The sequence below is a fragment of the Coloeus monedula genome (assembly GCF_965178545.1).
Source record: "Coloeus monedula genome assembly, chromosome: 18".
Taxonomy (NCBI): domain Eukaryota; kingdom Metazoa; phylum Chordata; class Aves; order Passeriformes; family Corvidae; genus Coloeus; species Coloeus monedula.
In genome coordinates, this window is record NC_138798.1 from 10,302,289 (window position 1) to 10,314,558 (window position 12,270).

The window sequence follows — 12,270 nt, forward strand, 5'->3', positions numbered from 1 at the left end:
GTGTCAAAGTACTATAATGTAATGGTTGGAGGTCTTGACAAAGAGGAATATCCACTGCTTTTCTTCACTCTAAGGCTTCAAGCATCCAGTTCTGCTGGCTATTAAGTGTCTTAATACATTTATTTGTGAGGAAAAAATAGTTTTGATTTACTAGTAAAGATCATTGGTTAAAGAAGAAATACATATGTGCATTCAGCAGGGACTATCTAGCTGCAACCAAAATCACAGATACAGGAAGACAATGCTGCAACTACCAAAATGTCACTTGATTGGGGGTTTTGCATGGAAACTGTTTATAAGACAAACAAGGCAAAATGCTACCAACTAACCTGTGCCACTCATACCAGTCTGTACTTTAGTCCATGGTACTGGCCCTGCTCTTTCCACAATGCTGATCCTAGTTCTGTGTTGTTGGTTGTGCTGTTCCCCATGCTGCCATGCTCCAAAAAAGAAAGGGGTGACATATGAGTAGTATTACATCATCATAAACATAAAATCTGCTGGAAAAAAAGGTGTTCAGCATACATTTCTAGAGATTACTGTTTCCTTGCTGATTGCATTGCATAGTTTGAACTTGCACGTTTTCCTTGTTTTCAGCAACAATGGTGATGTATGTGCCCTGCAAAGCCTCTGTATTAGCTGTCAGTTGGATGAGGATGCACAGATATCCTGTTTGCAGAAGTCCAAGATGCCTACAAACCAGTAAAAAAGTATACACTTAAAGATGCTATCAGCTTTAGAAGTAGTAAATTCGTCAGATATTGTTCATTAAAACAGCAGAACAGAGGTCAAAATCCCCTTTTGAATTGCAGTTAACAACTTCATCTCACAGAATTCTAACACAGGACTCCTTAGAAATTTGTTACTAAGAGGATTAGGTAGAACATACTTCTCCATGCAGTCTAAACAAAAGGGCCATAGCTGTGCACAGAAGGCTGCCTGCTGCATTTCTCCCTAACTCAGAATTAAGAACTTGACTTTACCTGCAGGTGTGCAATTAAACACTGATTCTGCCAGCTGAATAAAAGACTCTCCAAGGATCTCCTGATAGCTCAGGTGACTTGCATGAACAAGGTACTGAGTAGTGTCTTTGAAAAGCAGATCACTTTCACCATACTTCCAGGACTGAAAGAGCTGGAACTCAGAATCCAATTTGCTTCCCAGAGAGTCCTGAACAGAAAATGAATAAAAGTTTCACAGCTTGGGTCATTAATAGCATTTTTATCTAGCACTGTTCTTATTAGTACAAAAAGATGCAGTTTTGCAGTGCCTTATTTCTCAGCAAAAGTATGGCCTCTGTGGAATGGGAACTGGTGCCAAAATACCCCTTTAGAGAATCCAAATAATTATTTTCTCAATCTCCCATGCACAATTTTAATTCTTTTGTATTGGATCTGAAGGCACTTTATATATGTAGTATATAAAGCTTTTAATCTTGAAAGGGTTCGCAGCAGTTGTACATAACAAATGGTAACATGCCAAGCTCTTCCCTGTTACCTGTCATACCTGGGATTTCAATAGAAAGTCAGAGATTTTAGTGACAGCAACCGGTCGAGTCATGACTGTGCTGGGGGGAATGGGGCCAAGGTTACAACCTGCCCATTCTGTGACTGCAGCGCGTGCTCCATCTGGACACAAGAGTTCAAAGTCAAGAGGGGTATAACCTTTTGCCCAGCCAGAGCTGCCCAGATCTGAAAAGAAAATGAAGTGAAAGGAAACCCTTTTGAAAAATTAAAGCAGAAGAGAGGATGAATCTCATAAAAAATGTTAAAACTTGAGAGGAAGAAGTTTAGTCAGTGTGTTCAAAACAAACACAGCGTGTTATGTGGTCATTTCTTAGGAATGCATAAGGACCAGGGTAGTGTTTTCACTGAGGTCAGTGAACTTAAGCTGCACCTATCAACTAAAACTAGAATAATATCAAGGCATATGAACAGCATATCATGTCTCATCTGCATCTGTAACCAGATCCCTTTCTGGAAACAAAGCAATTCGGCCTGCGTGCCCTTTGCTTTCCCAAACAAACTGCTCATTGCTGCATGAATTCCCATGGGTTTCCAGCCCCTGTATACCTTCATTTGATTTTTAGAGAGATTTCTCTCTTTAAAAAGTCTCTTCTGTTACTGAAATTGCCCAAAATAGAATTTTAGTGCGCTTTAATGAGGGTTCCTTTTCTCCTTGACTCTATGAAAGACTTCTTTTGGTTTGCTTTTTAAAGCTTTGAGCTTTCCAAAAATCTAGTGTAGTCTTCAAGGATGATTATCCCAACACGCATCTTTACATTGGGTGATTCTTCTTCTTTCCTCTCTTACAGTATTTGAATGTTAAGCTTTACTGGAACACCTACATGCAGAAAGCTTCTTGCAATCTTCCATTTACAAACAGAACTTCATGGACCTAGATTAAACCTGTAAAGACTGATCCTCACGAGTGATGGTCACATTGTGGGGAGTAACTGACATTTATGAACATTCTCAAAGGAAAAGAGAGTATTTCCATCTCACCCTCTATGTTCTGAAGCAGGTTAGAGTGTTCCAGGAAAGCTACATCTCCAAAGCTTCTTCCACTGGGATTGCCAACTAGGCACCTAGTGCAAGAAAAAAACAAGACGCGATCAAAGACAGCACTGCATGATGACTGACATTTGGACAGTCACCTGAAACTAAAACAGGAATAGCTGCAAGTATCCCTCCCATCCCTAATCGCTTGGAATATGGCAGTGATCTCAGCATAGAAGTTTGCTAAGGCAATCCTTTTCATCCCTGACAGTAGCTCCCAAGTCAAAGCTGCGGCACAATGTGCACCTTCACCCATGCCTACGCAAGAAAGAGAACAGAATTCAACTAAATGCACTATGTATATTTTGTAAGAGTGCTTTCACTTTTAATAGTCTTCACTGTCTCTGTTTTCAACTATTTATTTTTTTATATCTCCACTCTATTTAATTATCTTCTGCATGCTACACTGCTTCTTACCACATCACCTGTGCTCTCTGATCTTCTGTCTTCCATCCCTTCCCTTTAATGAGTCAGTACCAATGCTCTAAGCATTACATGTTTGGAAGCACTGCCTTGCTCTGGAAATGGTTTAACGACCATTTTAAATCATCAGTCAGCTGAACATCCCATAGCAACTGCAACCAAAACAAAATACACACTAGCAAAAGTTTATACAGCCAGATGCTCAACAAATAGGAAAAGAAACCCTTCCAAAGAAAAACATCAGCAAAATAATGAGGCAATTCTGGCTATTGCTCTGCATTTCTGACTCTCACTAAAAGCTCACCTGAGTGCTCCCATATTGCCATAGTAACGTTCATTGTGACTTGCAGCACATCTGCTGGACACTCGAGCTCCTTCCACCTCACCATCTCCGATGCACACCTTGCACAGGTTTCCATCTGCTCCTGGCATGCAGCTCTTCCAAAAGTAATTCTGATAAGCTGAGTAAAGAAAACTCAGATGAGATTAATGACTCTTCACATGGGAAAAGGCAGGAATGGAATTTCATCCTAACAACTAGCAAGAAGAGGGCTAAATAGTGTGACACATAGTCAAATATGAGGAAAAGCTGCTTCAACACCCTCTGAAACTGTAGTCAGCAGCTGCTGCTCAGATCCTCATGGCCCCATTTCTATTTTACTTCCAAATATAGAGCTTCAGATTTTCATGGTCTAGTTAAGAGACAACCCAGCCTTTACCAGAGCCAATATCACAGTTCTCAGTATCATTCTGCCGAGCTCCCACTGTGTATCTGGACAGAAGTAACCATCCTCCAGGACTGTACAGGTGACTGTGGCAGGATCGCCTTCCCCTAAGGTTATTGATGTGAATCTGTTTGGCACTTTTCTTAGCTAGGGCAACAGCATAAACGGGTGGTAGTGCTGTAAAACAATGACAACAACCAGTTATACCAAGACAATGAAGTATACCAGAAGGGTACAGCCGCCCTGCCCTCCCTCATCTTGTCACAGTATCTTCAGTTACAGTACAGACCTACACTCTTTGCTTAGCCACAAAGCTCTTGTCCTTGCACAGAAAATTCTGTTCTAAACCAACACACAAACACATTCCTACATAAACTCTAGAGCAGTCTCAGGAAAACCTAGACCTTATGCCCTCTCATAGTTTCTGTTACCTTTGTGCTTAAGATGAATTAGTTTCTGTGTTTTCTCCATGGTCTCAGCTGCTGGGGCACAGTCTCCCCCTGGAAGGAGAGATAAACATTAAGGATCTTGCAACTGCCATCATTCCTTTTACATGTCAGCACTCCTTCAAAACCCTTGTGATCCTCTTCAGCCATGTCAGCATCTTTGTCCGTTTAACAGAAGGCATAAATAAACAGACCAAATGCTAGAGCCACTTAGTGGAAGAGCTGGGAAGAGTATTTGGACATTTATACTGACTCCTGCTTCCATCACAAAACATCACAAACTGTGGAAATTTAACTATATTCTTAATGGTACTTTTTTGATTCCCTCTCTTCTTGATACAGTCACATGAAAACTTACCATAGCATTCTGCAGCTACAGGCACCAGTCCACATCTCCCTGCAATGTACACATGCGTTGCATCCAGGGTGACCGCATCAGCCTCACTACTCTGCCAGCAGCATTAGAGAAAATAACAAAACCAGGATTTGCATGAATTGTGTATCTAAGAAGCAGGACTTCTCCACTGGCTGGAAATTCCCCCTCATTCCCACTTATTCCTCAAGCTAGTTTTCCTCTCTTTAGTTCAGACAAAACATACGTACCCTGTGCAGTCTTATATCCTGACCAGAGGGAGTCTCCTACCTTGATCATTTCAATGCATTTGGTCATGGAAGTTGCTTGGACGCAGACCAATGGGTCGGATTTGATGCTCAGTGCCCACTCCTCACATTTGCGAAGCTCAGTGTCACTGATGCAGCACCAGCGCACAATGCTGTTGTCCAAAGAGCTCCCTGAAATTGAAGCAGATTGTTTTACCAGTGCTCCAATCTGTTGTATGTTAAGGTGATGTTCAGGTATATGCATTTGTGCCCGGAGGGAGGAACAATGTGGAAGGAGAACTTTTTCTTGCCTTAGCTACAGTCCTCTGGAATGGTTCTCACCTTCATGGCCAAGTCCCTTAAGGAGAGATACATAATCCAGACCAAGGACATAGGCAACCTCCAGCTGCTCCTCGAGAAGCTGCAGGTGCTGAGTGGCATCTCGGAACAACAGGTTCTTTCCCCCAAAGGGCGCTGAACTGAAGAGTTCAAATCTGGCTCTTTCCTTTCCTTTATGCCCAAAGAGGCGCTAGGACAAGAACAACACTTTTAATTGCAACAAATCTGCTCATTCTTCCAGCAACAGGCAGCCTCAGCCTTCCCTCCCTTTGTATCAGTGGTCAAGATATCAAATACTATTTATAAGTTAGAAAAAGAGATGAAGATAAGTGATCCCTGCCTGAACCTATGAGTCTCCCTCAGATACATAAAAATTGATTCAAGTTCCAGGGCAGGATGAACATCATTAGCCATTTTCCAGTTTGTGTATTATGGGATCTTCCCCTTCTTTACTTATTTATTCCCAGCCTCCTACAGAAGAATACTTTAGAAAAAAGTAAAACCTTGCACAAGCAAATGCAAGATCCCTCCCCAGAACAAACATTTTTAGCAATTTTTATAATTTGATTATAAATCTCTCAAGAAAAAAGGCAAACTGGGTGATAATTTCCACACAAAGATGGAAGAAAAACCTGTGTCTGGACACAGACAACTTATTCACTCACCTGGATCATGCTAAGAAATTTGTTGGTGATCTTCTGGAAGTTGTTGCGGGTGATGATGCCACGGCCAGGCCCCTTGCCCAGGTTACAGGTGCTGTATTCGGTTAGCTCAGCTGTGGACCCATCAGGACACAAGAGTTCATATTCCTGTTGTTCTGACTCTGAAACAAGAAGATACTCATGAATCTGTGAAGTGACCCATGACTTGGCAGCAGGCACAGAGACAGAATATAAAACGTTTTTCACTGGAGGTTGTTAAAGGTTAAAAAGGCAGCACGGTGTACCAAGCACACTTGGGAAAGTTGTCCTTGGTAAGTACTTCTCTTATCAAAGAGAGGGACCTCAAACAGAGCTGTTCCAAAATACTCTTTAAGCTGTACCCCTGTAAATACATTTATTTAAAAACACTTACCTGCAAATACTACTGCTAACCACCTTTGGTACAGAGCTCAACCGAGTTTAAAAATACAAGGCAGGTATGCAGGAACTTTGCAGTTATACAGCTCAATACACTGAACTTGGAAAGGAATCTTGTAACTCAGGCAAAACAAATACTGACAGCTGTGTCAGAGACTTTGATCTAATGAAATCACCTGTCTGCTTCCATTCTAAGAATCTCCTGTGAGAAATCATTGCTCACTCACACTTTCCTGTTCTATTTCTTTCTGATGTGTGCGGAGAGCCAAGAAATACCCCTGAACTGTTTGCAGGGATTGAATTTTCCCTGGGAAAGACAAAAATATAGGCATATCCCTCAAACACCTATGCAGGAAAGAGCACAGCCAGAGATTAAAAGAAAACTGCATTTTTATGATTACCTGTGGCACTCATAATTCTTAGATGATCTAAAAAGGCAACATCTGCCACTCCATCCTTCAAGCACCTGCAGGAAGACAAATGCCATCCTATTAACATTTCACTGGCTTTCCTCCCTCGTAAGTTCTTTTTCCCCCAAAAGCGAATTCAGCCCCAGTGTCCCAGAACTCACCTGAAGGCTCCCTCAGAGTCATAGAAGGGCTCATTACTGCTTGTCTCACAGAAGTGGTTCCTGTCTCTGACATAAGATTTTTGTCCTTGGCAGAGAGCACACAATCGGGGAGCAGCAACACCAACTCCAGGGACGCAGCTTGCATTGAAATACTCACTGATTGCTGCAGGTGCAGGGGGGAAAAAACCAAACCAAAACAAAAAGAAAGATAAAAGTCAAATGGGAAAAAAATCAAAAGAGGAAAAGGGGCCAAACATATCATGGCCATAACTAGTTCATCCTACATCTGCTGGCATTTCAGTTACTTTTGCTGTGGCCACAGGTAGCCCTATGGCTCCTATCGCCTACCTTGGCTCAGAGGTTGCGCCTCATCCCAGGAAAGATAATTTCTTGCAAGGAGAAAGCCAAGTGGAATATTCCAGCCCGATGTCCACCGGGCTCCATTGTGGCAGCTGCGTACACCTCGTAGACTCTGGATATCCAGACTTCCTCGTTTGGCAATGGCCACAGCAAACACACAATTTCCTGCAATAGCAAAAAAAGTGTAACAGAAAAAAAATCTCAATTTTGCAGCTTCCATCTGTGAAGAGGAGTTGAACTACTGTGAACATGGCTAAAGAATAAAGAATAGGCCTATTCAACATAGGTACTTGTGCCAGGAACTTAACCATGTACTGGCTACATGGCACCTTGTCAAACAAACAATGCAAGTTTGTCACTACCACAGGCAGAAAGGCTACTGGGTACAAAGGACCAGTGCTATTTTATTCATCATCATTAAGTATTTTAGAAACAATTGTTAGCAACCTCCATATTACTACAAAGCTAATAAAAACATATTGACTTTTTTTTTCAAGAAATCTAGAGCCATTTCTTAGCCAAATCAGAAGTACAGTTTATTCTTCAGCTTTACCAGCCTACCTTGATCATAGATCTCCTTTGCCACTACTGCCAAACCGTACAGCTTTACAGCAGAGTAAACATCTCCAGCATCCAAGGAGGCAGCATCTGCTTTATTTGCCTTTAAAACAACAGCAAGACCCTCAAAACAAGTGTGTTTACAAGGAAAAAAACAGAAGGTTCAAGACCTGCCTGAACAAATTTTAATTTAGTAGTTTGCTTTTGTCTATTTATTTCCAAGCAGCTTTCTATATTTCTTGGAGATTGCAAAGACATTAGCTGGGGTAAAGCAGTACATCTGGTAGAATGCTCAGGGGATGTAATTCTTGCCTCTCAAATGACTGTGCACTTTGTCATATAAGCAGTTGAATTATTTCAGTATCATTTTATTTTCCCATAGATTCTGTTTACCAGTTACTTTTCCAAAAGAGGATTTGGACACAAAATCAGTTTTAAAAATCTCTGTGAACTCACCCTGATTTTATCAATGCAGTCATATGTATTGTGCGCTCTGATGCAAGAAATCCTAGTAAAGGAACTGGCAGTAGTGAGGGGTAGCACAGCCATAAGTGCTTTGGAGAGCTCTGCACACTTTCTCTGTTCCAGATCAGAAAGGGTGCACCATCGGAATTTCTTCCCTATAGGATCAAAAAGTAGTCAAGATTCGTAGGATTTCATGAAAAAAACCCTTAGTTTAACACCTTATGGAAGAGAGAAGTTATTCTATTTTATTTAACTTCCCAATAGCTTGATTGTGGTCACTCACACCCATATACCCACACATTTAGAGGCACCCAAGAGATGTGCCCACATCCGACCAAGGTCACTTTTGCCCAACATGAGGACAACATTTGCTGCTGAATCTTTACAATGTCTCTTTGCTTCCTTTTGACTGGATATAGTTTTAGGCAGATTTTTCCAGAATCAACAATTATTATGGCAAGATCTTTTGCCTCAGAATCTTCCTTGCTTCAACCTTAGTGAATTTTAGGTAAGGCTGCCACCCAAAATTAGGAGGAACCAAAGGTAACGATGTGTTTATGGCTATGGCCTGTTTTCCTGTTGGGATAGCAGGAGAAGGAATGGCACTTACAATGTAGGGTAACCATCTTCCTGTTATCAGAGTGCAGTTTTTCTCCTAACAAGTCAACTGGGATGTGACTCTACCAGAACACAGACCTTCTAATCTTGATGTAAACATGCATTCCCCAGGGTTTATCAGTTTTACTGCTGTCCTTGGTTATCAATACAGGCCATTCTTTTAACCTTTGCTCTGCTGTTTCCTCTGGTGCTTTCACACACCAAGAAAATGTAATTAAGAGTGGAGGGGAAGGTGAAACTTCCATTTCCAGAAGGACTTGGAGGTTTGGTTGGTTTAAACCAACTACAAAGCTACATCTTAAAGGAACCCAGACATGCCAACAAAATTTCCTCTTTTGCTTTAGGCTGCAATTATTCCATCTCGTATTATTCCTCTGAAATGCATTCTACTCTGAAATATATCATCATATGCACCTCTGAGAAGATACTAGACATTTAAGGAGGAAAAAAAGTGATTGCTGGGTAAAAAATAGCATGCAGTTATGTAACTCAAGAGAATCTTAAGCCATGTAATGAAAACCAGGACTGAATGCACAGAAAACGCCACAATATCTCTACCATTGTCATTTCCAGATGTTTAAGCATTTGACTCTCTGGAGAACTATTAATACTAGCAATGTTTACAATTAAATAATTGAAGTTTTTATTTCTTTGAGCATTGCATCAGACATTAGTCCTCCACTTGTTTTGACGTTAATTCAGCACAATTTCAAGAAGAACCCGTAGTGGTTTTAGAGGGCAGCAGCTTGAGGTCCACTGCTTCATTTTGACAATATTAATGAGTACGCAGATCTCAACTATTCTAAGGAAACAAACCCTCACTGAATTACTAAGGAAGTTGTGTATCAAGCTGCTTCAAAACTAACAGGGTCACCATCTGCCAATGATCAAACAGAAAAAATACAGGCACAGCTCTAACTGCAACTTCTTTCTTTGCACAGAGGAAAACAAAACCAGAGCATATATTAGTTTGAATGTCACCCACCCAGAGGCAACCTTTCTCTCTCCCTCTCTGCATCAGCCTTACCTGAAGCCAGCAAAGAGAAGATGATTAGGACAATTAAAATCACTGTTTTCATCATTACAGCAGTTCAGCAAGGATCTTCTCTCTACCCTGACGCTCTGCCTTCTCATACCAGGAATTCCACAGTGATGACCCAAGCTTCTGGAAGATAACAAGGGGGGTTTAGACATCAACAAGGATAAACCAAGATTTAAGAAAACAAACTGTCAGAGGATGGTATATCCTCATATGCAAAGGAGAAAGGGACAGTGTCCCTTTCCTACACACAGATGGAAAATATCCATGCATTTTCCACTCCATTTTTATCAGACATAGAAAGAAATGTAAGCCTCTGCTTTAAAAATAAATAGTACTTCTGCTATTTCAAAAGGCACGCAAATGCCTTTGGAAGACAGGCAAGACCTACATCTAACTTACAAAAAAGATATCTCAAGCTAAGTGAATTGTCCAAACTAATGACCATATCTCTCTACAGAATACTGAAGGGTCCTTCTTACCTTATTTTTTTTTTCACCTGATAATGGCTTATCTACTCAGTAATTTTAAACAAAAAGTAATCCTATGGCTCCCTAAGAATTCAGAATAGAGCTGGGACACTGCTGACTGTCTTGATTCTCTTCATTCCATTCTAGCCCAGCAATCTCATCCAAACTGCCTTATTCCCCTATTTTCTAACACTTAACCTGAAGTATTATTACCTCTTAATTACTCTACAGCAGCCATTAACATCATTAATTCTATGGCAGGGAAAAAAATACCCTTATTTATATCTTATATATAACCAAGAGTGTCTGATGATGCATAAAATATTGTTAATACACTTTCATCTTTCCTGTTCAGGAAAGAATTAACTATTCCAGGAGTTCTGGAGGAATAAAGTCTTTATCTTAATTTTGTTTCCCTTCATCTTACAGATTTCCCTGGTACTTTGTCTACTTCATGTATATTTGCAGATACTTTTCCCAGATTTATTTTGTTGCCTTATGTACCCTTCCCCAGTGATTCAGTCATCATTCCTCACTTGCTTCTTTCACACTCATATTGCTTATCTCTTGAGTTTCACAACTTCCCTCTCTACATCTGCAATATTTGTTGAGGCGTTGTTTCCCACTGATCTGATCACAGAAGCAGTTACACAGAATCACAGGATGGTTTGGGTTGGAAGGAACCTTAAAGCTCATCCCATTCCACCCCCCTGCAAAGGGCAGGAACACCTTCCACTAAATCAGGTTGCTCCAAGCCCCATCCAGCCCAAGGCATTTCTCACTTCTTCCTTTACTCCCTGAACAAATGTTCTCAAACCCCAAGACCTCCATTCTCTCATTTGTCGAAGAAGCTATGGTATTAATCCCCTCTTTGACTTGGCTCACCTGCACAGGCCTAGCACAGCTCAGTACCCTTAGGGAAGTACATTTTATTCCTCAGTGAGTACAGTCCATATAATCTTACCAGATGTTAAAAAAACCATAAATGTAAGAACAAGACATATGATAAAAGTAATTTTGCAATAGTTACATATCCTCATATTTACTTATAATTCCAAGGAGAAAGATGAGAGCAGGACAAATCATTAATCAGTTTAGCCTTGTGACAATTATTTTACACTATAAACAAGTGTGTTACATTTAACTACACCTTAACCTCTGAATCACTTCTGAGCCAGTTCTGGGGAAATATGTCTGTCAGGCCCACCAGCAGGGTGCACTTACACATCAAGCTAATGGTTCTTGCAAGGCTTGTACCAAAGCACCTAACACCATCAAATCCCACCTTCTTTGAGGTTTTACTTCCTGCCAATCCTACCATTATGTACAGGATATGTAAATCCCAACAATTCAGTCAGCTAATAATAGTACTGTTTCATGAGGGCTGTATCTGGATTTCCCCTCAATTTTTACATATTTAACAATGAAAGGCTTTCCTGTACATTTCTAAGTACTTATACAGACACTACTGCCTATGGTGATGTGAAAAAAGGCAGAATGACAAGAAGGTGCTGTAGACTTCATTTAGGCCTGGTCAGGAAAATAAACAAACATAAATCAGGAATTTAAATGAATCAGTTTGCCTGACAACCATGTCCTAAAGCACTGAGGATGTGGAAACACAGAGCCAGGACTCTGGAACTCTTTTCCTACTGATTCATCATGTGAAACTACCCCTCTGCTACCTTCAGAGAAAGGAAATTAGCTACTTCCCAGTAGTGTAGCATTTATTCATCTAGGGATGCATCTAAAGGAGTGGAAAACCAAATAATCTCTCTAAAATTCACTCTGGGCAGCAGGCATCCAGGCAAGGGACACCAGAGGAGGAACAGATGTTACTGCACTACCCTGCCAGACATCTCACTTGGAGGAACAGCATTCTGTCTGTCCCATGTTGTGTGTCCTCTCCCTAAAAACCCTGCCTTGATATTCCTGGTGCTCCCACACGTGGGGCAAATAACTTACCTATCCGTCAATAGCAGCGCTAAGAAGCAGCTGAACCCCACCTGCCTCATCCTG

General features: G+C 41.0%; 1 protein-coding gene across 1 annotated transcript; it reads right to left on the bottom strand.

Moving 5' to 3' along the window:
* Positions 1–642: 642 nt before the first annotated feature.
* LOC309580006 (serotransferrin-2-like) lies at positions 643–9,873 on the bottom strand (the record flags this gene model as incomplete). The annotated part of the gene is made up of 17 exons (XM_082293670.1): positions 9,770–9,873; positions 8,116–8,279; positions 7,663–7,762; positions 7,090–7,266; positions 6,742–6,904; positions 6,572–6,636; positions 5,757–5,914; positions 5,095–5,281; positions 4,796–4,944; positions 4,511–4,601; positions 4,138–4,206; positions 3,701–3,883; positions 3,286–3,442; positions 2,505–2,587; positions 1,507–1,691; positions 984–1,170; positions 643–692 (listed from the first exon to the last, which is right to left on the bottom strand). The coding sequence occupies exons 1-17, from the start codon at positions 9,822–9,824 to the stop codon at positions 643–645; spliced, it is 2,223 nt and encodes a 740-aa protein (XP_082149796.1). The 5' UTR covers positions 9,825–9,873.
* Between the last annotated feature and the right edge of the window lie 2,397 nt (positions 9,874–12,270).